General features: G+C 39.1%; 2 protein-coding genes across 4 annotated transcripts in view; both read right to left on the bottom strand.

Moving 5' to 3' along the window:
* Positions 1 to 1120: 1120 nt before the first annotated feature.
* On the bottom strand, positions 1121 to 15527 carry LOC145478797 (uncharacterized). Of its 2 annotated transcripts, XM_081456966.1 has the most exons (8): positions 15453 to 15527; positions 13300 to 13763; positions 11152 to 11199; positions 9420 to 9782; positions 6327 to 6542; positions 5325 to 5534; positions 3848 to 4669; positions 1121 to 3213 (listed from the first exon to the last, which is right to left on the bottom strand). In XM_081456966.1, the coding sequence occupies exons 2-8, from the start codon at positions 13658 to 13660 to the stop codon at positions 2813 to 2815; spliced, it is 2421 nt and encodes an 806-aa protein (XP_081313092.1). In that variant the 5' UTR covers positions 13661 to 13763; positions 15453 to 15527; the 3' UTR covers positions 1121 to 2812. The 2 variants fall into 2 exon arrangements, with proteins under 2 accessions (XP_081313092.1, XP_081313091.1); XM_081456965.1 differs by lacking the exon at positions 15453 to 15527 and having other exon boundaries at positions 13300 to 13949.
* Positions 15528 to 23613: 8086 nt separating this feature from the next.
* LOC145478798 (uncharacterized) overlaps positions 23614 to 27197 on the bottom strand; it is a 37400-nt gene continuing 33816 nt past the window's right edge. For both annotated transcript variants that reach the window (XM_081456968.1, XM_081456967.1), the window contains 3 exons: positions 26453 to 26662; positions 25465 to 26268; positions 23614 to 24661 (listed from right to left, as the gene is read on the bottom strand). In XM_081456968.1, coding sequence (XP_081313094.1) covers positions 24276 to 24661; positions 25465 to 26268; positions 26453 to 26662 — 1400 coding nt within the window. In that variant the 3' untranslated portion in view covers positions 23614 to 24275. The remainder of the gene's footprint in view (positions 24662 to 25464; positions 26269 to 26452; positions 26663 to 27197) is intronic.

The following is a 27197-nucleotide window of genomic DNA, read 5'->3' as shown; positions in this document are numbered from 1 at the left end:
TACTTTTCCACCGATTCCAAACAATAGAATTTCGACCGGATAAAGACTGAGCTATCTGTCGCGACTGGAACTAATCAACAAATGCAATCAAAATGTAGCTGTTCCCACGGTTATCATCCCAAAGCCAAGTCGTGTTAATAAACAAGGACAATTACCTCACATTTCGATAAATGCTGCCGTCGAAGCGTTTAAATTCGCCAAAATCTATCGCTGAGAGCATATAATAGCGAGGCGTACGGCGACTGAATGGAGAGAAGTCAAAAAACGATCCATCGGAAAGACGAGCTCACATGGCCTGCTCAGATATTCACATGTTCGCCACATATCTTATCACATGTCTTAGCATTAAACGGTACCAGTTTACTGACCGTGACATACCCCTGCAAAAATCAAGCGGGGTGGCCATTTTAGTGTCCTTACAGGAATGTGTCTTTTTCGGCCTAGAACCGTGCACAGGGTCACCAACTCTGAAAAGCCACAGGTCAAAATTAGGTTTGCGTTCCACAAAGTCGAACGCAATAAATAAATATACATTTATATAGCGCCATTTTCCACTAATTGTCCATGGCGCTTTACAATACTTTAAAATTAAAATCCTAAGTTTAAAATCCTAAAATTAAAATCCTAATCCTTTAAAAACCTAAAATCATAAATCATAAAAGTTAAAATCCTAAGAATTAAATACGCTATATAATACAATTAGGCTACAAATAAAAAGTAAAAACTACAAATCAAATGCACGCTTAAAAAGATAAGTCTTAAGATTAGCCTTAAAAACTGCCTCTGATGATGAAAGTCTGATCTGGAGGGGTAGTTTGTCCCAGAGCCTTGGTGCCGCCACCGAAAAAGCCCTTTCACCATACGTTTTAAGATTTGCTTTAGACTCATCAAGCAACCTGTTGTTTGAGGATCTTAGTGTGCGACCAGAAATATTGTGATTGCTTAGGTCTGATCGTAGGTTAAACAGCAACGATGAACAACAGCTCTGAGAGCAACATTGTACTCGTAATCATGCCTTCATTTCGATCAGAGTTCCCTTATTCCGTCTGTGTTTTTTTTAAAGTTCCTGTGAGTGATTTTCAGTGGTAATTTGGTTGCTGGGCAATTACAAATTAACATCAACAGTTAAACAAACTTTTATTTAATACATATTTTTTAAAACTATTCTACAATTTTCATAATGAGAAACGTTCTCCAATCTAATTTAAAATCCGCTTGAATTAAAGTGTGCAAAGTGCAATATTTAAACATATGACATAACAAGGGCTAATTGTGCCAGAGAAGTTACATGTAATTACTTGCGAAAAAGATACGCAATTTAGTTTCTTGTGTAAGTTACCTTTCCCGAAAAGGCCCTTTTCACAATACGTGAAACAGTTATTCAAAAGAAAAAATCACTTTAGAATAACATCATCTAAAATAGGAAAATATACAAAGGATGTTTGCAAGAGGTAATACACCTATTCCTGGTTTTCCTGTGACGTCATCGCCGTCATTTTAGAATACATTGACAAAACGTTCTATTTAAAGGAGCTACGTCACGGTTTGCGCATCTTGAAAAGTTTAGCCTCATTTTTTCAAGTTCGTCGTTTATAATCCGGGTCAATCTTCTCCATCCTTTACCATCCTTGTTCCTTTATGGTTTATTATCATCTATTTGGTGTTTTTTCTATCTTAGTAAACTACTATTTTCAGGTTTCTTTTAACTTAACGGTAATATTGTACGCGGCCAATATAGCTCAAAATACCAAATGTTTTCAAAATGTTTTAGCCGACGTTGCCATCAACAGTAGAGAGATCCCTTGTTCCCTCGAATTAAGAACTGGATTTAACTAAACTTAAGACGGGTAAGAAATAGCAGACTAAAAATGATAATACAAGCTAATACAGAACATATCAATGGCATTGTTGGCTTCTACCTTAAGCATTTGCCAGGGCCAAAGAATCTGAGAAAACCAAAGAGCGAGGCACTGAAATCTGACGTTACTGTGATAAGAGGTCCAGTCAGCTGGTCACGTGACAAACTCGTAGAAAAGGGCGAAAATGACCTAGTTAAGAGGAGCATTAAAATTCCCACTGCTCCTCAGTTCCTCATTTTAACTTAGAGAGGTTCACCATCTATCGACCGAAACCTACTTTATATTTAGACTCTAACAAAGGATAGCTTCAACTCTATTTGCACGTGTTACGATGGCAAAAGTACACATCCCAGAATTCAGCTTGTTTGACTGAGTCTAACAACATGACAGTGAGAACAAAATATTTACTCCGCTCATGACAACTACACTAGTATACTAAGAGCGGTCTTCAATTGAGTGTCAAACAACGATAATAAACACAAACAATGCAGTGAACACACCACTGATGGCAAGAAGAAAATACAAGAAACGCCAATGGAAGCGCGGGAAATATGACTTTACGCATGACTGGTTGTTAAGTACATTTCTTAAGCCAAACACAAGGCGAAGTGGGGCAAAAAGAGTTAATAAAAGCAATTCTGAATTAGAAAGACTCAATTGAAAACCGTTCTGAATTCCGCTTTATCTAGATTACTGAAAATTAGACGACTAACTTTGTAAAGTGAAAGCTCACTGGGAGCTCTTTCTTCGTACAGCCTTTCAAAATAAGGTTTTGCAAGCCTGTACTGTGGAAACTTGTTGGGTTTCCTTAAATTACGGACGAAAAATAAGAAAGAGAGTGCTGGCCGTGTCTGGTAAGTTACATTATCAATCACCTAAACTCTAAACAATTATAGAACTTGTTAGCTTAGAATCAGTAGTAACTAACCGTTTAAACACACAGTACATGTCATTTAAGAGGAATGTTCCTCTTGCTTTTTCTGAAATGTCGGAAGACTAGACAAACTCTCCTTGATAGACATGCAAGGAACCCTATAACGCCTACTCGGAAACTCTCTATTGGTAGCTCTTTTTAATTCCTGCATCATGGAAATAAGATCCAATGTTTGCCAACGCTTGTTGAAAATCTCAATCATCCGAGTGACGACTGAGACGTCTCCGCGATCACGATACACTGTGACATGAAGAGTTTCGGGAACTTTAGCAATGCTTTTCCACCCGGTGAGAGGGCTAACCACGAGTTTGGCATGATCTGGAATTAATGCCAACTTCTCAAAAACAAATTCATCCAAATTAGCTTCAGTGAACAACTCGTCTTCATCGATTATAAATACCACAACACAGGTGAATCTCTCTATGGAAAAAAAAAAATCAAAAAAAAAAAAAAAAATCAAAGGTCATCCCAGTGAAGCAAAAACACCAAGAACATAGGGAAGTAATAGATACATCACTACTGACTATGGCTAACTGATTGCAAAAAATGGTTCAATATAGAAGAAATGATAACAAACCTTAAATGAAACTGAACCCATAATGAAACAGATTGTAGCTAGATAGCATAACTTGATTTTCATCGAGGCATTGACTCGGATATCAAGTTTTACTCAGTTTGAATTAGTGGCTTTGTAATACTTGGAAATCATCTTTATTCGCTGCGTACGTTAAACATGCTTATGAAACTCATATGAACTTTCCTTAAAATTAACTAGAATCAACTGTTTTAAAGATTCGTTTTTCATTAGAGTAACTGGTGATTGGAACAGTCTACCTAAGAACATTATTGAAGCGGGAAGCCTCGAACTCTTTAAATTAAGACTCGGATCATTTTTAAAATTGTAACTTACCAAATATATTTTTTTTCCTAGTTCAATAACTTTTAATGTAATTTTAATTGTAACTTTTATTCTTTTTTAGGAGAGTTATATTAAAACTCCCTTTTCGGATTAATTTGAATAAACATATATGTCATGTATATGAAGTCAACTAACCTTGACTGTGAATCCATTTGTGCATAGCCGTAGATAAAGGTTTCGTACACTCCTTCTCTAGTTCTTGCAGCTTTTCGATATCCCTTTCCGCTTTTGCAAGGTTTGACAGTTCGCCTCTAAGCAACAGCTCTTCCTTTTTAACCTCACTCAGTTCCAGTTCCAGTTCCAGTCTCCGTCTTTTTTTAGGCCCTTGCTCCATCTGCATTACTTTCTCCAATTCCTTCTGTAAACGCGCCTCTCGTTGAAGTAAACTATTGAGGTGTTTCACCATGGAACGGTAGAATCCTATTAGATGGTGTCTCTCTTTTAGCTCCATCAGAACCTCACGGGTCTCTTGTGAACTATCGAATGATATTATCGTCACTTCGTTCCGCGAATTCAGATCTTTCAAAAATGTTTCAATCTTTTCTGCGTTTTCCCTGACAACAATGCCCTCTTCGTGGCTGACAGTGAGATCGACAACCAAGACTGCCACATCACTGTGATACTTTGTGGGCCGATCATCTGCTCTCCGTAATTTTTCTATTTGTTCTGGGGAAACAGCAGGGCGAAGGGAACGTGGTTTCACCTTTTCCAGAATCTCAACGAGATCGTACAACCGCAGGACCTCAAAACACTCTTTCAACACGCTGACTGTAGTGTCGGGAAACATTTTTTTAATTTCTTCCAATGCGAATCTGCCTTTTAACGGATACCGGCCTCCCATTTTGAGCCCAAAAAATTGATAGAATTTTTCCAAAGCAGCCTCATCAGCCTGTAGCCTTAGATTCAATTCTACGGTGATATCATCGCTCAGATCTTTCAAGCAAAGTTTACTACTCTCTGCAAAGAAAATAATTAACATATTAAAGTATAATTTATGTTTCTTTAAAAGGCTGGTTTTCAGTAGCGAGGGAGTCGGAGTCCAAGCCGTAGTCGGAGTCATAAGAGCGCTCATAACCTAGTGAAAATCGAAAATCAGAGTCGTAAGCGGAATAATAAGCTCGACGGAATCGGAGTCGGAAGAATCTCAACGTTTCCATTTCTTCCGATTCCGTTTACGACTCCGTCGTTTATGATCCAGTGAAAACTTCATCCTCGGAGTCGGAAGCAAAAACGGAAGAACCAACCAATCACAAGGCCCGGAAACGAACATTGTGATAAGTTTATTCTTCCGCTTCTGCTTCCGACTCCGACAATCTAGTTTTCACTGGATCGTAAGCGACGGAGTCGTAAGCGGATGCGGTCTTCTGCTCCCGACTCCGTCAGTTTGATTTTCACTAGATCGTATCACTCTACGCTTCTGATTACGACTCCGACTACGACTCCGTCGCTAGTGAAAACCAGCGTTATTACGGTGCAAAGTTTTCCATAATTACAATGTTTACTCAATTCATGGTTCTAACACTAACGGGACAATTGGAAAAATTTCACTTTAAAATATGAGCTTAACTCACAAGTTGAGTAAGTGAACAACAAAATAACATTACAAGTTTACCGTTTACTTCTTCGGTTCCAAGTTCAGATGCTGTAGTGTGTGTAGCCAAACCACTGTCACTTACTTCTGTCGTCATGCTGCGAGTGTCTTGGACATCTTCTAAATACTGCTGAACAAAAGCAAGCTTTCCTGGATCCATTGATTTAACCTTATGCCGTTGAGATATTTCCAGCCCCTCAGTTCCTTCATCTGTCTCTCCAGCTTCGAGTGCTTTGTAAAATAATAATTATTCCATATCAAAGTTCTTCTATGGGAGCATCATACGTGATTTATTTTTTTGGATGGATACGGACGAAAGTAAGAGGAATAAGAGAGCCACCCACTGATTGTACAGGCTACTATCCAAAAATTTCTCCCGGCCTTCTTTGGTTAAAATTATAACAACAGAAAATATATAACAAATGTAACTACAACGTGTTTATAGGATCTGATTGTGTTACAACTGAACTTATGACGGCAACTGAAGATTTAATTGAGCCTTTAAAAGATAATGGAAGGACCAAACTTATATAATCATAAAGTTCACGTCACAGGCGAAATCATTTGCATCTTTACGCAGCGTCAATTTGGGATTTTATGCGGACTGGGGACCAGTTTAGCTCACTGAATCCGTGTACAAATCTCGTGCAGCTGTCGAACGAGCAGGCTCGTGTTTGAACACACGCGCAAGGGTCTTAGCGACTTTGGCGCCACGCGTTCGCTGATTCATCCCCAAGGCTTTCTCCCTCTCCCGTGTGACTCAAACGTAAGCCTAACCACAGGGTTGTAAGAAAGGGTTCTGGAGCATGCATATTTCTATGGACGTTATTTACCTTTTAGTGTACGACTAGTGTTGGGTGTTTTTAAGTCTCCAAGGCCTTTGGAATTTCATAAAAACACAAGTTACGCCGAATGCTTTTTATTTTGTTTTTCCTTCTTCTCTTTCTTGTAGCGTAATAAAAATACTCCGTCGAGATTGACAGCAACGTTTACCGCCGTGTTCTGTAAAATTTTTATTATTACCTTTCCAACTTTCCTGTTGTCTCGAAAATTTAGTAGCTTTTTCTTCAGGACTGCAATCTTCTAGAATCTCAGGAGGCAATTGCTGGATTTTTCTCTCTAGAACTGCTATTCTCTCGATGATGATCTTTAACACTGGCGTTTCTTCCTTAGGTCGAAAAAATAGAGCTGAATCAGAGTTTCTCCGTAGCCTTTCTCCGTCATCAATTCTTGCAGTTTCTAAAACAAGAAACATAAACAAATTAAGAGATTGTATAGATTATATTAATCCTGCCAAGAACTCAGTGTGACAAGGAGACCAGGATCCTAATGATATGTGGAGGAGGTGGAAAGAATTATTCCTGAATGTATGTGAAAAGCACGCACCGATGAAGACCAAACGGACACGAGATTCGAAATCACCATGGATAATCACTATTCTAAAAATGCGGATGAATTTCAGAGACCGCCTCAAAAGAAAGGCTATTAAGACGAAGGATCCATTTATTTCGAACCAATTTCGAAAGGTTAAAAATCAAGTGAACTGCGAAATTAATAGCGCTAAAAAAGCTTATTATGAAAATGCCTTCAACAATTGTTGTGGGGATCAAAGGAAAACTTGGCAAACAATTAATGAACTGACCTCGCGAAAGTCCAATAAAACTGTTATTAATGAGATGAAATATAATGGGGTAAATTCTGGAGGTCAAACAGATATAGCAGAAATGCTAAACTCCTTTTTTACTGAAATAGGGCCAAGCCTTGGTAGAGACCTGACAGAAGTTGATAAATCCTTCAAAGAATTTCTTACTGAAACTGATAAAAATTTTGTTTTTGAAAAAACAACACCAACACATGTTTTTGCACTACTATCAAAGCTTTGCAAGTCAAAGGCAACTGGATTAGATAATATTTCAGCGCAACTTCTAAGGGAATGTCCTGATTTACTAGCGGAATCTCTCACTCATATATTTAATCAATCCCTGATGATATCTTTCCAGATGAGTGGAAATCTGCCAGAGTCACTCCATTGTATAAAAATTCTGGGAAGCGCTCTGATCCGACGAATTATCGACCAATATCAGTAATTCCAGTCGTGGCCAAAGTCTGTGAACGGATAATCTACGATCAGCTACATCATTATTTAATTAAAAACAACTTTCTCTCGTACCATCAATCTGGTTTTCGGTCTTTGCATTCCACGTTCACGGCACTTATCGAAGCTACAGATAGCTGGGCCATGGATATAGACAGTGGTCTTGTTAATGCCGTCGTCTTTTTAGATCTCAAAAAGGCATTTGATACAGTAGATCACGATATGTTGGCACGAAAATTGCAATACTACGGGATTCGTTGGTCCAGCCATCAATGGTTTGCGTCTGATTTAGATAATCGAACTCAGATTTGTCATATTAATTCTTGTAAGTCAACTCCGAAATGTCTAAAATCTGGTTATCCCCAGGGTACAATTTTAGGACCTCTTCTGTTCTTGATATATATCAATGACTTACCACATTGTCTGACATATTCGGAACCCAGAATGTACGCGGATGATGTCGATACCAGCTTGACGCTTGCCAGCACTGATATTGAGCAAACAAATTATCGCCTTAATCACGACCTGAGCAATGTGTACGAATGGCTGTCTGCTAACAAGCTTACCCTAAATATGACAAAAACTGGGTTTATGCTTATTGCATCAAGGAAGAAGTTATCACAATTCATGGAAAGTCCCTCTCTTACTATAAACGAGAACGCAATAGAACAAGTAACCTATGCTAAATCCCTTGGAGTTTATGTCGATCAAAATATAAACTGGGAGTGTTATATTGAAAATATCTCTACGAAGATAGCTTGTGCCATTGGCGCAATTAAACGAATTCGGCATCTCACTCCATTTAATGTTCTAATTAAAGTTTATAATAGCCTTGTTCAACCACATTTTGATTATTGCAATGTAGTGTGGGGTAACTGTAACAAGGGCCTTTCTAAGAAACTGCAAAGGCTTCAAAATCGCGCAGCGCACACCCTAATGTCTACCAGCTATGATAGTAATTTGGATGATCTGTTTCGGGCACTAGGGTGGCCAAGACTCTACTAGAACGTAAGTCTATCTTAATGTATAAAACATTAAATGGTATGACACCTGATTATCTGAGATCAAGATTTGTATATCGTGACAACGTAAATGCTTATCGTTTAAGGAATACCGAAAATACTTATCGTTTAAGGAATACCGAAACCTCGAACTGACTATCTTAAGAGAAGTTTTTCGTACAGCGGAGCTCAGTTGTGGAACAACTTACCTATAGACCTAAGACAAGCATATTCACTGACTGATTTCAAATCTAAATTAAGTCGCCGCAGTTTAAAGTAGTATCTTAATTTTAAGTAAATTTTTAGACACGGTCTCCATGAAAAGCAGTTTTTTTTTCTTTTTTTTTTTTTAATTTTTACTGTAATTAGGCAGATAGGTAGATAGTCCAATAACTTAATTGACTGATGGAAAAACCGTGTATAAAAAAAGTTATCTTATCTTATCTTATCTCATCTTATCTTAGTCTTATTCTGAAAACTATCGTTTCCCGTTCTTTGACGTCGACGTTGAATGTTAGGGAACAAAGAAATCTATCAGTTAAAAGCAAGAGAGAAAAAGCGACATTTTTGAGGGATCAGAGTTGCGTGTCCCTCCCCCCCCCCCCCCCCCTCCACTCCGCACGCACACACACCCTGGAAAACTATTATGCATACATACATACATGATATTTTTCAATACCAAATTGATACAGAAAACGTATAGCAACTTCTTCAGTTGATCGATCAACTGATCGATTGATCAAGTCAAGCAAATAATTTTGAGGTAAATCTGTGTTTTTCTTTTTTTCAACATAGTCTCCTCGATGCTTCCGCTACAACCATCCAACCCACCACAGTTCACGTTAGCAAGCTCTGTGAGAAATTTCTGGGTTTTTAGGTTTCATCGTTGCAATCTCTCAATTTTGCACTGTACTTTCCCTGCTGTTAGTTTGAGGTTGACAGGTCGATAGACTATTTGAACCAAACAAAATTAATTAAACGTTTTTGCTGATTGAGCGGAAGTTAAAGAAATCGAGTTACCTCGAACTTCATTGATCAACTCCCGACAGGCTTTGTCGTATTCCTCTTCCTCGATGGTCACATTCACTTCAACTGTCTCTCCTCCTGCACGTTCTTTTACTTCGTCAGTCACAAAGAAGTTGTACAGCCGCTTCTCCAGCGTCCCATCTTGGTATAAATTCCACAAGGTAGTAAGAGCTGATAGAGTTTCAGCTTGAACTGTGAGGCACACACAGCCGTCAGTTAGATTCACCAGACTGGTGCCAGCAGGAAGAACGCAGGTGTTAACGGCGGTAACTAGCTGGTCATAGGTGGACCAACCAATCAAGAGCTCAGCGGTAGAAACTACTGCAACCGCTTTGAATACTGTCTTGATGTTCAACACTGAGGAAAAACAATGAAAGGATCGTAATCATGAAGTTGAAGAAAGAGTGGCGAACCACTATAAGTAGATCACTGGTCCAAGCATCAGAAAAATCGAAAGGAAACGCCCGCCACATTAGGCAATGTTTCATGAAACTTGTCTCCCAATGTGTCGCAGAAACAATCAAGTACTATTTAGATGTTAAAGTATAATAAGTAATGCACAGTGCTGTAAACTCGTAATTTTGTAAGTAATGTTAGTACTGTAAGTAGCATTAGTACAGTAAGAATTCTAGCTGTTGCAAGACAATTAAAAAAAAAACATTTGATAATTCTTAATTAATTTAATCTTGTAAATTAAATGTGCGGATCTCTGACCCACATGTAACTACGTAGGTTGGAGACCATGTGAAGGTGATGTGCAATTCCTGTTGGTGAGGATAACAATGGTACTGATGATGGCAACGAAAATGCAGAGGGAACAAAGACAACAGAATGAAGTTAGAGTAACATGCTGGCCATGGAAGGAGAACTCATTTATTACAACTTTATGTAAGTGGTGTTCCAAGCAACGTTCTGCCGAAACCTTGACAGTTCTATGGGACTGGTCATTATTTATCAGGGTGACGGTCCTGGGTTTTGAAAAAGTGAGCTTAAGAAGTTTGGCCCCCCCATTTTTCAGCCTAAAGCTGGAAGACACTCTCCCAGGCCAGGGACATGGTGTTGTGTTCCTAGGCCAACACACTTAACTCTCACAGCGCCTCTCTCCACCCAGGTGTATAAATGGGTACTGGCAACCGGTAATGCTGGGGTACCCCTGCAATGAGCTAGCATCCCATCCAGGGGAGAGTAGAAATACTCCTAGTCACTTCATACTACAGAAACCGAGATAAGCTCCAGCCTGATGGGCCACTTGGCTCGTATGCAGACTTAACCTTTACATTAAAGTAACATTATTCCATGTTTTGACGCATCCAGAAAGGGCGCATATCCACAGAAACTTCTGAAAACACTCTTTTTAAACATCTTTCATTATCTATTAATACTACATGACTACTAGTAATAAGGAAATATAAAAGTTCATGGCCCAGACCCCAAAAAACATTCTTAATCCCAAATCAGTGTTCAAAACTTAATGGACTATGAAAAACATAGTGGTCCCCCCAAATGATGACTGGTCTCTAATATACTTTACTCCAAGTCCATTCATTCATCTGGTATCAAATGAGTTAGTTTTGACATTTGGACTATTATTGAGCTGCACCTCTTAAAACATTGAAGCACACCTCTGCTGGCAGAAAAATAATCCCTTACAAGCTAAGTAAGTAAGGTAAGTAATTAAGAACTTTATTTAGCTATGCAAAAAACAATATATATTTGAATGACTTACCACCTGTCAACTTATTTCCAACAGATGACACAAAGGCAGCCGCTTTTGCTGAAACAAAGCAGACAAAACCTATGTTACAAAAATTTTACAAGTCTCATGAATCGAATTCCTCAGAACCTGTTTCTTAATAATTTTGAGCTCATGGGTTGATCATGTTCTCCTGCCATTTGGGATGTTTCTTCCCCACAGCCAGATTTAGGGGGTTTCAATGCGAGTGCAACACTACTATACTCACTTTGTCTGGGAAATTTAAAATGTTATTTCCATCCTTCTTTTGCTCTCACAATCAAAATGTAGGAAATGGCATCACAGGGAACCTGGACTTTAAAATTTACCAGAGGGAGGGGACCCCTGCTGTTCTAAATGCTACATTTCCTGTTTCTGAATTGCCTGGATCTGCAACTTTTTTGCCATTAGGACCTTGAAGATACTATTTCCATAGAGAAATGGGAAAAATTTATCAATTCAGCTTTTTCATGGTTAAGCAAGCAGTATTGTGTCCTTGCATCCCAATCCCTGTTCCCCTTGTTTCAAATCTTTGCAGCACTTAATCAGGATCAGAAATAAATTCAAATAAACATCCATGACTTCAAACATAGCATATTTAATGTTTTAGAGTTTAAAATGTGTGCCAGCAAATTCAATGAGTGAAACCATGTCCACATCATTTTGTCAGGTGCAGAAATGAGTCTGGCTGAGGTCAGTACAAAACATGGACCCCTCCATCTGGACTCTCTACTAGACCCTTTCTGGGCCCCCTTTTGGACCCCTTCTGGACCCCATCTGGACCCCCATCTGGACCACCAGCTGCACCACCATTTGGACCCCCATCTGGACCCCCTTCTGCCACATTTGGACCACCTATTTTTCTTCCAGAAAATATGGGCTTCTGATTTAAATAATTAAACTTAGAACACACCATGATGAAGTCTATTTAATCAGTGAACAAAATGTGAAGAAATTAATGAATTCACCCAGTGTTGTGTCTTAAGAATAATATATTGACAATTTTGTGGAAAGAATTGCAAAGCCATGATTGTATCATCATCTGTTTACAAAAGTACCCCTGATCAATTTTTCTTCAATTCTGTAAAAAAGAAAAAGTAGCTGAGTGTGTTCCCAATTTTCTTCAATTTATTTCCTATTTGACACGCAATCTGGTTTATTCTGAACCATCACTTCACAATCATGACAACACTTTAAAAACTAAATAAAAGCCATAAAAAAATACAGCACAATTATAAACATTATTAGGAAAATAAGGAGTATGTAATGAGCCTAAAGAACGTTTGTTCAGCAGATTTCATAGAAATAGTGCCTCGTAATATTTCGGACACTTCTGAACTATCTGTTGTGGTATTATCCACCAAATAATTCATTACGTCTTGTATTATTCTTTGATTATTATACAGCTTCATGCTCAAGTCATGTTCTGTGTTAAGATCATATTTTTGGATTCTCATTTTTGTCTGCTTATTTGCCACCATAAACCTATCTTTGTTGGCTGGTAATTTTATAACAATATTATTCTGCCAGAATAGGCCTAAATTTACCCTAATATAATGGATAAACCTGAAAAGCCTCCATTTTCAAGGTCCAAGAAAGTTGGTTATTGGTCAAGGTCAAGAGATGATGACACAGTTGTAATGCTGAGAAATGCAGCAATTTTCCTTTTTTCACTTTTTTTTCTGTGAAATTGTTATTTCAGGCCCAATGCTACATGAATTTTGTTCATTCTTCACATTTTTCCTGCACTTCACTGATTCAGAGTAGACCTCACCATCACAATTTCAATCAGGAGCCCATATTTTCTTGAAGGAAAAAGAGGGGTTCAGAAGGCGGTCCACTAGGGGGTCCACAAGGGGTAAACAACAGGGTCCAGATGGGATCCAAACGGGAGTCCAGTAGGGGGTCCAGATTGGGGGGGGGGGTCCACGTTTTGTACTGAACTCTGCAGTTTAAAAATAATATGAAATGAAATCATGTTTTGTAAATCTACCTTTGATTTCACAAAATGCAAACTGTGTCGATGAAATTGTGGCCATGAGATTGAAGACAAATTATAGTTAGCTGGATTAGCTTCTGTGGACAGCTTTTATACTCCTGCGACTGCTACCATGGTCTAGGAAAACACAAAGGGTTACACACCTTTCTTCCTTTTGATCGCAGCCTCTCGTTTTCTTCGTTCTTCGAACTTCTCCACTTCCTTGAGGAGCTCGTTGTTCCCCATTTCAGTCAGAATCGCCTTCAAGATATCTAGATGGTGAATTCCTAAATTGTTCTGGTTTTCAAGCTCTTTAAACAATGAGCGAACATCGTGAATATGGCCTTCGCTTTCTTCCGAAATCTTTCCTCTGCACATCGCGATGAGTCGTTCCAGTTCATTGAGCTCGTTGAGTGCACGGACAATCTGTTCAAGCAGGTCGTGATATTCCTTCCTTTTGCTCTCAAACTTTTCAACTTTCTCCAAAAGGGACCATTCTTCGACACCATTTAACAGCTCTTTCATTTCTACGAGACGATCAGCTCCAAGAATATTCTGTTCCTCCAGTTCTTTAAACAAGGACAGTGCATCTTGAATGATGTCTTCGCTTCCGGACGCTAACTTCCCTCTGAACATAAATAGTAAACGATCGAGAACATTCAGCTCGTTAAGTCTCCGACTTATTTCAAAGAGTAAATTGTTGTACTCGATAGCAGACATTTTAAACATAAAATTAAGTGTTCCTCTCCACTTATTTTGATCTCCACCTAATGTTGAAAGTTCTCAATTTGTCAGTCCAACATGGCGGCTTGAAAAGAACGTTCCAGACGTTCGTTTCACCAGTCACGGAAATGAAAAGTCACGCGAATTTTAAGTCACGCAAGAAGAAAGAAACACGATCATGAAAAAACCGACTGAATTTGTAAAAAAAAAAAAATGGTGAATTAATTCAATTGCTGTTGTCATCGTGAAGTTGCAAAACAATGACAGCCGAGCTGACCCATTGAGCAACAGACCGACGAGGACTGTCAGATCTATTGAAAGGTTTTGCAAACTTGGATCATAACATATTAAGGAGTTACTCCTAACGTCAAATACAGGGTAAAACAGAAACGACATGAAACAAAAAAAAAGAAAAAAGAAAGAAAAAGAAAGCAAGAAAGAAAAAAAGAAAAAAGAAGTTAAAACTGAAGGGTAAAATATAGACATTTGCCTAATACCATGTTTTCCTCTGTAAAACAAGGAAGGTAGGAAGGGAATTGTTTTGGTCTTGTTTTGGGGAGAGGTAAGTGATGTTCCAAGTTAGTATTCTGGTTTCTTTATTTGTTTGTCCAACATTTTTTCGCGAGGGTGGAGAGGGATGATTCCGGTATTAATAATGCTTAACCCTGGGGTCCACCAGTAAGCAGGAAGTTTTAAAAGTGAGCGAGGCTCGTGACCGCTGTTTGCTAAAGCGCGATAAGTTATTGACGGGGTGAAGGCGATATTACAGTGAATTGCACATTTTCTTGCCAGTAACTAAGCCATGAAACAGTTTTTTAATGTTTCTTTGTTTATTTTCTCATTGGACAAAGGAAACGAAACGGAAAATTCTCCACCATTAAATAGGCGGTTGATCTGCAACCGTTTTCATTTGAACCTTTCTGTCCTTTCTTGTTCTTAGGGCTAGAGAAATTGTCTGTGTTCTTCATCTATTGCTTCGTTTGACATTGTAAACGGTGCAGGTCGCTTTTCAATAGGAAGATGGCTTATTTCTGTTTTCTTGGGAGACCAGTTTGACACGGTTTTTTTTTTTTTTTTCATTTTTCCGCATATTTCATTTTTTTATCTTACTACTAATAAGTACTGTAGTCAGACCAGTACAGGCAACGTTGGCATCGCAGTAAATAAGCCCTTTTGATTAGTCGTGACAATTTCTGAAGTTTGTTTTTCAGGATGTCTTTTGCTGATCCTGATCGTCTTAGAAATCCAATCTTAATTTTTTTTTTTTTTTTTTTTTTTTTTTGCTTGTTTGTTACGAGTCCTTAGCTTTTGTTGCGAGACAGACATCACTAATTTTACGAATACGTATAGTACGTATTTCAAACTGTTCAGTTTATAATCTTCTCGGAACGAATTTTAAATGGTCGACTGAATTTTCTACCCTCCTTCCCCACCCCCCGGAAACCCCTTTACTAAAGAACATTCCAATTACGGGATGGGTGAATGGGTAAGAGGATCTGGAAGAGGCAGTCATTTTCTCCTGTAGCAATTAACTAATGAAAATAATTTTCGACGCCTAAGACCTGGAAAGGAGGAGTTGTCAAGAAGCACTGACCTGCTTGCAGTAATCCGATAAACCCCGTTTTGGTCTTCATCCACTTTTGGTGTCAGTGGGCATCTTACGGGTGATTCAATAGATCACTGTTTATTTCATTTCGCCATCACTGATTCCGCAACACGTACTTTCACTTTCAGGATCACGTCGTGTTCAAAATGGATTTCTTCAGACTCTTCGGTTTCAGCTGGACTCTCCGTGGGTAAATAAGGGCTTTCCCAGTAACTGGAGAGTAGAAAACTTAGTCTAAAGTAATTTGATGTGCTGAAAATCAACCTAAATAATTTCCTTCTGAGCGTTAGTCCCACAAAAGAAATGGTGGAACTGCGTTTCTTCAGCCTCGGTAGGATTCGAACCCATAACCTCCGGATATTAGATCATAATAACTCCATCGACTTAGCTACAACGAAAACCATGATAAAGGAGGGATTTTCCAAAAACCCTTCCTCGTAGTTTTGATTGGTCACAGTTACGCCGCTGTTTCTCTTCGCGTAGTGATCTCTTGTTTGAGTTGGTTAACCTCGCCGTTTTCAAAAAAGGTATTTTCCGAGTCTTTGTCTGATGTACAATATCAGTTCAGCACTGCTTGCAAATCAAACAACCCCTGGCAAAAAAGAAAAAAAAACGCAACAACAATGGAGGTATAACGGCAGGGTGACCGAGAACGTCAACTCATAATTCTCCATGGATTAAGAAATTCCTCACTTATTTAAAGCACCTTGGATGAAAGGAATAATTCGGAAATACGAATACGACTGTTCAATCCTGCTTTGCATAGCCTAAAATCATCATTTCTCACGTGATCTCTGCCGTTACTGATCAGGCCTGATCGCAGGTTAAGCAGTAAAGAACAATTGAAGGGGTGAGTGCAAAACCATGCTAAGTGACGATTTTGGTGAAAAAAAAAATTCGCGAAAGGGCTTGAATCTTTGCTTGTGGTCTTCAATGTAACAGAAAAACATGGTCCTGTATGTTTGTCGCTGGTTTTTGCTTTGTTTTCGAGTTAAAAGGTATGCAAAAATACTTGGCTTTTCCTAGCCATGTCTTTAGGAGTTTATTTGTTGAACAGCAAACAAGCGGACTGTTTATAGTGTGTGAAGTCAAAATCAAATCTCACAGCATATATAGAGCGGAAATCTGGGAACAGATTGTTTACATCGGTTATTGTGACGTGAACACAACACGTGAATCGATCGAGCGTCAAACGAGATACATCGAACAAAAAAGAGATGTGCCGCATTAGAGCTCTGTCAACTGATATCTTAAGCATATTGTTTTAAAGTACCTTGTATGCCTGCCTGGTGGTTGAGAGGCATCATAAAGCCTCGATTAACCCGTAAGTCAACAGCACGTTTTAAAGAATCAAAATGTGTTCTGAAACTTCGAAGGCAGCTGATATACCGTAATCGTGTGATCGGCGTTCGAAGTCAGATCGAGCCAGGCAGCAAAGTCCAAGAGTAGTTCTTGCCCAAGAAAAATACCCTCTCATGAGTTGTGGCCCATTTGCCAAGCGTTGCTAGCGACAAAGTTTGGAAAGCGAGAACTGGTTTTAGAGTGATAAAATTTGTCTTGTATCGACCGCCATGTTTTCCCGCGCACGAGGTGTAAAGACCCTTCCCGGTATGCATTGCGATCACGTTCTGCGGACGTTTCTCGAACTGGTAAATAGATTCTTTAAAGTGCCACTGAAACGAAATTTTCGTACTCTCTTTTATTATCCCAATCTATGGTTTCAAACGTGCTTAAAGTAATGGTGAACTTTATTTCTGTCAAATCGTAACGGAAAGTGCTTTTTTTAGCTGTTGAAATCGACTTTTTGGAGCAAAACTGTGTCCGGGCTCTGGAACCGAGTTTAAGGACCTTGTGACGTCACTGGTTGTATTCACGCAAGAAGCGCTATAGATTCTCTCTTGTTTTCACTTGATTTATTCAAGTTTATTCTTCATATTGTCGATACCTACTAGTTTTCTACCTTGTAATTTCTGTCCAGCCTTGACAGGAAATACACATCATAAACGTTGAAGGGCGCCAGAGAGTGTAGATTCACCACAATAAATGCTACAGATTAGAACAGCTCAGTATACTTTTCGAACATCTTGAGTACTCGATTGGAGATTTCGAAGACGAGTGTGGCATCTTTTATACCACGTCCTGAAGCCTAAACACGATATTTCGTCGTCTGTTTTCAGCCTGGTTCTGGAATTTGGATTCTCACGTTTATCTAAGGTCTATTAACAAGGTTCGAATATATCCTCGGCAACGTTACTGCATTAAAAGCCGTAAGCTCATCAGCCATCCGCACAATCACGAAGTAATTAACGGTCCACAAGCTTTGAGTCGAGTACTTCTTTGCACACAGAGGGCATCTTTTTATGATACTAATAAGTGAGAGTTCTTGTGGTAGACAAAATAAATCTTTGAAAATTGTGATCAGCAGCAGGGTATGCTTTATCGCCGCATACGTATCAGTGTAAACAAAGCGGGAATTTCGTTTCTGTTTTACACGTATCTCCCAATTGCAATATTTCACGGCCGATGGATTACTTTGAGTTCTTTAGCACATACTTATGTCTATGATCTTCATTTAATAGTATCCAAGTTCAAAACAATTCGTTAAAACGTCACTAGTTTACACTCCTTTCGAAGGTTCATTAAACAGAATTTGAACCAATTTGCATATATGACCTTTCGCCGCCGACATTGTCACGCTTTCTCTCGTTTCCTGAAAACATACCTGTGGGGTCATGCAGCTTAGTTTACCTTAATAGTTTAAATTCGCTCCCTCATATAAAAGAAGAGGGTTTCTTAAATTGTTGCTGTTGTGATAACTTGTAGGATGTAGCAGATACAACTGGACTAAAGGTCACTGTGGCACAATCCCATCTGCTGTGAAACTCACAAAGCGTCCGGTTTCCTCGAAGCGAAGCGACTCGAAAACTCGAAGCGTTGTTGATGCGATTCGTGCAGCAGCAGTCCGGATAATAGAAACCTTAAGCAAACACTTCAGGCGGTTAGGTGGAGGCGGCGATGGCCGCGCGGGAGTTGGGTTGAGACCGCCTCCTCTTGGCGCGAAATTAGAATATTAAGCTTTCGTAGAAGCGGCGGCGAGCAACGGCTGTTTTGCTTTCGTTTTCAGTGGTCCAATTTGACTTTGTTCGTGGATTTTACGAGCATAATGGCAACTTTTCGAGAAGTCCGAGACCTTCTAGCTGTTGCATGCTTTGAGGACATCATAGACGAGGATGAATTTCTGTTGCTGAGGGATCTACACACGTCAAAAAATCTTTACTTTCCTTACGAAGACTGAATCAGCCTTGTCTTTACTAGTGCAGCCAAGGTCACTGGCCTCTGTCTCCTCCCATTTTCCTGATATTTCTTCCATCAGAATATTCATCTCGCTATCTTCGATGTCAACTCCACTCAGTTTCGCCTTGAATTTGTCCAGTAGTAGTTTGAAATGTTCCTTTACGTTTTTCCGCTTCACCTGAAACTTCACGGAGGTTTCGTCATTCAGACGATCCGTGATGGCATTCCATACTTTTCCTCGATCTACAGTCCTTGGTTTGAAGATCCATGGTTCTGAAGCTCTGACTTCTTTCGCTAGGATCAAATCGTGTGCTTCTGTCCATTCCATGATCGAGCTAGAAGAGAGAAAACAAAAGCTTATTAAAAACAGGTCCTGTCTATCGATTCACCTTTCGGAAATATTCCAAAGTTCTGGAGACAAATTGGAAGAACAAAATAGCATTTTGTACCAGCAAGTACTTGCAATCTAAAGTTTTAAAGTCTACAAGACGTGAACATCACTCCGAACAATGTGAATCCAGGAAACTCACCCATTTCTTTTGCTTTTCTCTCCTTCGCTTGCCATCTTTCTTCTTCACTCACACCTCCAATGTGAAGTGAGATTTTCGCTGTAAAGCAAACGAAATATCAAATATTTGCAAAAAAAAAAAAATACAAAGAGAGGTGTCAAAAAACATTTTTTAACTTTATAAAAGAGTTTCTGTGTATTTTAGGTGCTACAAATGGGAAAATAAAGCGACCGTCTCTCGAGGCGGCCAAACCTACCTTTCTCGCCGCCGCCACTGTTGGAAGACGCGGGCAACACTCCACGTGATTATGCTAATTAGGTCGAGAGCGGGAAATTTTACTTCCGGTTGGCGTCCACCTCGCCGCGTCCAGTGTTTGCTTAAGGTCTCTAATATTTGCGAAAGCCGCTTTCTCTTGTTTTCATGTCTTTTTTACTTTATGAGTGTAGATATTGTTTAATTGAGTGCTGGCCATTTCACCAAGAGTCCCGATCATTTTGCGATCTAAGAACTCCCGCTCGTTTGCTTGCTTATATAAAATATCCCTGCAAATATCCAATTAAATAGACTGGAAAGCCCCAGGATCGACTCTAGACCTCTTCATGTCTAAGGCTACTGTTATTATCTGCTTTACAGCTCTGAGATGTCCTTAAGATGTTTTTTGGGGACCTTCGAACAGTAATCTCTTCTCCCATAATCACTCTAAATTTTCAGCGCGGCATGAGAGTAATACAACCACTAGGCTGTTTTGGCCGCGCCAAAATGGCCGCCAATTTTGGCTTAACCAGCCAACTTCGAACGGCTGAAAAAGTAGTTTTCGCTTACCCTATGCGAAAAAAAAGTTTGCAGTGTTTCCAAGTAAGGTTGAAACTTTATTACTAAGCAAAAATCTGACATACAAAAATTTCGTTTCAGTGGCACTTTAAACATAATAATGGCCAACTAGTAGCGATCGATTGTAACATAGATCTGTGGTCCAGGTTGCGTTGATTTTATTTCAAATCGGCATGATTTTTAGTGTTTTCAGCCTCTGGGATCAGCGGACATGCAGATGTATGGAGACCCGTACGTTGCGCAGAAGGGTTAATCTGCTAATCTGTCAGCCCCATTTATAGAGCGTTTTCACGTGAAGTAATCAAATTCTTAAATCCAAAACTAAACAGCCACCAAAGTTGTTATCCTCATCAGGCATAAGAGCTACCAGCGCATTTTGAACTTCGAAGTTACGGCGGTGCGTGACATAAAGCTACGATCGCGTTTGTCGAAAACTATGTATTTATCTCGCGATTTTTAGCCACTTAAGACGTTGCCGTATTTGGAAAAGTGCTTATTGAAATGTTATTCGTTTTGTTTTATTTTTATTTACACCTTTTTTTGACCTGAAATCAACATTTTTGAGCTTATACGTTGCGTGAAATTACCATTTTCAGGAGCCCATCATGGGCTCCTACCCCGGGGAAGGGGGGAAGGGGAGCACTGCCATATATGGGATATATAGGTATGTGCCGCTGTGAAGTTTACTCTAGGATAGGGTATATAAATCAGAGCGTTTGGGTCTAGAATAGGGTATAATTTTTGACAAAAATGACTAGTTGGTTGAAGATTTTATCTAGACTAAGGAAACCAGGAATTGCCACTCAAAAACATAAAAAAATCACATCAGCAAGTTTAAATTTACGCAAATCAGCCTCAACAGTGTCAAAAGATGGGGGGATTTGGGGAGTTTACTCTAGTATAGGGTAGCAAAATTCAGCTGAACTAGCTCTGGTATAGTCTAAGGGTTCCAGTGTCCCAGCGGCACATCCACCCTGAAATGCCCAAAGTAACCCCCCCCCCCGGGCTCCTGCCATTTTGCTGGTTTCTAAGTGAAACTAACATCCTTGCCGTCACGCGTTAACGTCAAATCAACATTTTAACCTATTTAGACCTGAAATCAACATCATTGAGCTTATACGTTGCGTGAAATTACCATTTTGCTGTTTTCTAAGTGAAATTAACATCCTTGCCGTCAAGCGTTCAGCGTTAACGTGAAATTAACATTTTAACCTATTTAGACCTGAAATCAACATCATCGAGCTTATGCGCTGCGTTAAATTGACATTTTGCTGGTTTCTAAGTGAAACCAACATCCTTGCCGTCAAGCGTTAACGTCAAATCAACATTTTAACCTATTTAGACCTGAAATCAACATCATTGAGCTTATGCGCTGAGCGAAATTGACATTTTGCTGGTTTCTAAGTGGAACCAACATCCTTGCCGTCACGCGTTAACGTCAAATCAACATTTAAACATTTTTTGACCTAAAATCAACATTTTTGAGCTTCTACGTTGCGTGAAATTGACATTTTGCTGCTTTCTAAGTGAAATCAAAGGCCTTGCGGTCGCGGCGGGCCGACCCTTTGTTATAATAAACCGAGGCGAGACTTCGACTTATAACAAAGGCTTGTCTTGGCTATTATAACAAAGGATCGGTTCTGTTTATCATAACAAAGGCCCGGCTTCGTTTATTTGAAGGACTCGGCGGGAAAAGGGCATTAGGTATTTTAATCAAAAGTCAACTTTGTCGAAAACGCTCCAAATTTCGCATGCACTTTTGTTTAGGTATGTTTAGCAATGTCTCGTAGGTTTTTCCGCTAAGCTTCCCTTCGTTTTCGAAATATTGCGTATGCAAAAAAACCACTCGGTTTTCCTAGCGGCGTCTTTATAAAACGAAGCAAAAACCAGCGGCAAAAATACAGGACCACGTTTTTCTATTACATTGAAGACCACATGCAAAGATTCAAGCCCTTTCGCGAAATTTTTTTTTTCACCCAAATCGTCACTTAGCATGGTTTTGCACTCATCCCTTCAATTACAAATTGCTGAGTAACTACAAATTGAAATTTAAAATCACTTACAGTTAAACAGAACTCAGTTCTTTGATATATTTAAAACTATTCTACAATTTTCGTGATGGGAAACTTCCTCTAATCTAATTTAAAATCAACTTGCAATAACTACTATTTATCTTCTATTGCTTGAGTCATCGAACATGGCCGCCATGCCTTGGTCATTTCAAGTTCTCTGGTTGGTTGAAAGCCATTAACGTAGCGTTATTTGGCTCGTTTATTAATTGAACAAGACCTTCCTCTTTGAGAGTAGCTACTAACTAAAAAAAACAAATTTATATAACTTTGTACAGTGAAAAAAGAAAACACCCTTTTGCCTTATAAAACGGATTCTAAGGAGGGCGTCTCAGGGAATAAGTGTTCCCTTATCATAACAATTTCGCATTACCCTCTTGTCTCCCATTTACAAATATATTGCCGCCAAAAATGTTTTGGGCGAAGTTGCCATTAGCCGTAGAGACATCCCTTGTTCCTCAGATTAATTAAAAGAATTCTCTTATTCTCTTCAAATAAAATACCAAGTCCCCTTGTTTCGCAAAATCCCTGGGAGGAGCTCATTAAGGAAAACGAACTGGATTTAACTAAACTTAAGACAGGTAAGGAATAGCAGACTAAAACTGATAATCCAGAAAATATCAGTCATTTTAAAATAGCTAATTCTACCCCGACTTGGAAAGACAGGAACAAAAAATTTGCGGGGACAACAGAAACCGAGAAAAACTTAACCGTGAGGCACTGAAATCTGACGTTACTATATAAGAGATCCATTCAGTGAAGTGACCAAGCAGTAAACATGGCCGCAAATGACCTGCATTTCTTTTTCCAGGTTTTCAAAAACCTCATGAAGTGACGAGTTTTCTGCCGTCTGTTAGTTAAGGGGGCACTGAAATTCGCACTGTTGTTCATTTTTACTTAGAAAGGTTCACTGTCTTTCGACGAAACCTAATTTTTTATGGACTCTAATTAATAATTAGATTATGAGTTCGAGATTTCTGTGAGGTGATAGTTGCTACTATCGCCTCATAGAAATCGAGAGCAAATAATCTAATTGTTTTAGTAGAATTCTGACTGAAATTGCCTTCAAATTACGATTCCAATTATTTTTGATCTTAGTATTAAACTTCCGCGCTTTGGAGAATTCGCGCTGACTGACTGAATTGTCAATTTGACAGTTGCAGTTGTGTACGCGCGCTTATCAGTTTCTTGCAAAAATTTCGAGCTTTTTCAATTCAAGAAACAGTAAATTTCCTCCTTTCAGTCCTCTCAGGAATTTTGTTAACTCATTTGTTTCTGAATGTTCTTTCAAAACTTCAGATTAACGAGGAAACTTTGCAATTTTGTCGACCACACGAAGCCACTGCACACTAATGAGCTGATAGTGTGCAATGGCTCAGCCAATAAGATTAGCATACTAGTAGAACTCTACTAAAAACAGATAGTTACCACTATAATTGTACGCGTTACGATGACAAAAGTACACATCACAGAATGTATTTTGTTTGACCGAGTCTAACAACAAGGCAGTGAGCGCTAAATATATACTCCGCTCATAACAGCCAAACCAGTATACTAAGAGCGGTTATCAATTGAGTGTCAAAGAACGAAACGAAACCAATCATGCTGCTAAGTACAATAAACACAAACAATACAATAAACCGCAGATGGAAAAAAAGCAGATACAAGAAACACCAATGGAAGCGCGGGAAATCTAGATTCCCTCTGACCTTTCTCATGACTGGTTCAGTAGTTAAAGTGAATTACAAAGCCAATCACAGGGAGAAGCGAGGCAAACAAGGTTAATAAAAGCAATTCTGAATGAGACTCAATTGAAAACCGTTCTCAATTCCACTGTATTGAGACTACTGAAAATTTAACGACTAACTTTGTAAAGTGAAAGATCACTGGGAGTTCTTTCTTCTTACAGCCTTTCAAAGTAACGTTGTGCAAGTCTGTACTGTGGCAACGTGTAGGGTTTGCTTAAATTACGGACGAAAAATAAGAAAGAGGACACTGGGAGTGACTAGTAAGTCACATTATCTATCACCTAAACCTGTAAACAATTATAGAACTTGCTAGGTTAGAATCAGTAGTAACTAAGCGCTTAAACAGACGGTACAAGTCACTTAAGAGGAATGTTCCTCTTCCTTTTTCTGAAATGTCGGAAGACTAGACAAACTGTCCTTGATAGACATGTAGCTTCTACTCTGTAAATTGTTGTTTGTAGCTCTTTTTAATTCTTGCATCATGGAAATAAGATCCAATGTTTGCCAACGCTTGCTGAAAATCTCAATCATCCGAGTTAGGGCTGATAGGTCTTCGCGATCACGATACACTGTGACATGAAGAGTTTCGGGAACTTCAGCAAAGCCTTTCAACCCGTAAGGGCTAACCACGAGTTTGGCATGATCTGGAATTAATGCCAACTTCTCATAAACACATTCCTCCAAATTTGCTTTAGTGTAGAACTCAGGTTTACTGATTAGAAATACCACAACACAGGTGAATTTCTCTATAGAAGAAAAAATTTAAAAAAATCAAAGGTCATCTTAGTGAAGTAAAAACACCAAGAACATAGGGAAGCAATGGCAGTGGCGGATCTAGGGCAGGGGGACGAGGGGCCCGCCCCCCCCCCCCCCTTATTTTGGGTAAAAAGGAATCGCAGAAGAGAGAAAAGCCGGCAGGGCAAGCAAAAAAAGAATCGCCCCCCCCCCCCTCCCTCCCCTTAGCTCAAGGTCTGGATCCGCCACTGAATAGATACATCACCGAAGTCACAAGCCCTCATATCGGGGTACATCCTCAACCGACTATGGCCAAATAATTGCAAACAATGGTTCAATATAGAAGAAATGATGACAAACCTTAAATAAGATTGAACAATAATGAAACAGATTGTAGATAGCATAACTTGATTTTCGTCGAGGCACAGATATCAAGTTTTATTCAGTTTGAATTAGCGGCTTTGTGATACTTGGAAATTATCTTTATTCGCTGCGTACGTTATGAAACTCATATAAACTTTTCTTTAAATCAACTAGAATCAACTGTTTTAAACATTCGTTTTTCATTAGAGTAACTGGTAATTGGAACAGTCTACTTAAGAACACTGTTGAAGCGGGAAGCTTCGAACTCTTTAAATTAAGACTCGGATCAATTTTAAAACTGTAATTTACCAAACAGATTTTTTTCTTCGTTCAGTAATTTTTAATGTAATTTTAACTGTAACTTTTATTCTTTTTTAGGAGAGTTACATTGAAACTCCCTTTTCGAGTTTATTTGAATAGACATGTATGTATGTATATGAAGTCAACTAACCTTGATTGTGAATCCATTTGTCCATGGCCGTTAGTACACGTTTCGTACTCTCCTTCTCTAGCTCTTTCAGCTTCTCGACATCCCTCTCCGCTTTTGCAACGTTTTCCAGTTCAGCTCTAAGCCGCAGCTCTCGCTGTTTAACCTCACTAAGTTCCCGTTCCAGTTCTAGTCTCCGTCCTTTCTCCATCTGCATTACTTTCTCCAATTCCTTCTGTAAACAAGCCTTCGCTTGAAGTGCAATCTCGAAGTTTTCCTCTATGAAACGATAGTATTCTATTTCGCGGTTTCTCTCTTTTATCTCCATCAGAAACTCACGGGTCTCTTGTGAACTAGCCAATGATATTATCGTCACTTCGTTCCGCGAATTCAGATCTTTAAAAAATGTTTCAATCTTTTCTGCGTTTTCCCTGACAACAATGTCCTCTTCGACAGTGTTACTGACAATCAAGACTGACACATCACTGTGATACTTTGTGGGCCGATCATCTGTTCTCCTTAATCTTTCTATTTGTTCTGGGAAAACAGCAGGACGAAGGGAACGTGGTTTCCCTTTTTCCAGAATCTCAACGAGATCGTACAGCCGCAGGACCTCAAAACACTCTTTCAACGCTCTGACTGTAGTGTCGGGAAACATTTGTTTAATTTCTTCTAATGGGAATCTGCCTTTTAACGGATACCGGCCTCTCATTTTGAGCCCAAAAAATTCATAGAATTTTTCCAACACAGCCTCATCAACTTGTAGCCTTAGACTCAATTCTACGGTGACATCACTGCTCAGATCTTTCAAGCAAAGTTTACTACTCTCTGCAAAGAAAATAATCAACACATTCAAGCATAATTTATGTTTCCTTAGGTTGCAAAGTTTTCCATAATTACAATGTTTACTCAATTTATGGTTCTAACACTAACGGGACAATTGAAAAAATTTCACTTTAAAATATGAGCTTAACTTGAGTAAGTGAACAATAAGATAACATTACAAGTTTACCGTTTATTTCTTCGGTTCCAAGTTCAGATCCTGTAGTGTGTGTAGCCAAACCACTGTCACTTACTTCTGTCGTCATGCTACGAGTGTCTTGGACATCTTCTAAATACTTCTGAACAAAAGCAAGCTTTCCTGGATCCATTGATTTAACCTTATGCCGTTGAGATATTTCCAGCTCGTCAGTTCCTTCATCTGTCTCTCCAGCTTCGAGTGCTTTGTAAAATAATAATTATTAAATATCAAAATTCGTCTATGGGAGCATCATACGTGATTTACTTTTTTGGATGAATTCGGACGAAAGTGAGAGGAATAAGAGACCCACCTACTGTGCAGGCTACTATCCAAAAATTTCCCCTTCTCTTTCATCTTTGGTTAAAAACATAACAACAGAAAATATACAACAAATGTAACTACAACGTGTTTATAGGATCTGATTGTGTTGCAAACTTGTGACGCCAACTGAAGATTTCATTGAGCCTTTGAAAGATAATGGAAGGACCAAACTTATATAACCATAAAATTCACATCACAGGTGAAATCATTTGCATCTTTATGCAGCGTCAATTTGCGATTTTATGCGGACTGGGGACCAGTTTAGCTCACTGAATCCCTGTACAAATCTCGTCCAGCTGTCGAAAACTCTGTGGCAGCCAACGAGCAGGCTCGCCTTTGAACACACACGCAAGTTTCTAAGCGACTTCGGCGCCACGCGTTCGCTGGTCCATCCCCAAGGCTTTGTCCCTCTCCC

The sequence above is a fragment of the Orbicella franksi genome, chromosome 2, assembly GCF_964199315.1.
Source record: "Orbicella franksi chromosome 2, jaOrbFran1.1, whole genome shotgun sequence".
Classification (NCBI taxonomy): domain Eukaryota; kingdom Metazoa; phylum Cnidaria; class Anthozoa; order Scleractinia; family Merulinidae; genus Orbicella; species Orbicella franksi.
The sequence above is the reverse complement of the archived record's forward strand: the minus strand, read 5'-3'. Positions and strand labels throughout refer to the sequence as shown.

Coding starts and splice junctions, on each gene's coding strand:
- LOC145478797 (XM_081456965.1), bottom strand. CDS start 13,864: ATGTTTAAAATGTCTGCTATCGAGTACAACAATTTACTCTTTGAAATA. Junction 5,535..6,326: donor ACAACAGGAAAGTTGGAAAG/GTAATAATAAAA, acceptor TATTTTACAAAG/CACTCGAAGCTGGAGAGACA. Junction 4,670..5,324: donor TGGAACCGAAGAAGTAAACG/GTAAACTTGTAA, acceptor TTTTCTTTGCAG/AGAGTAGTAAACTTTGCTTG.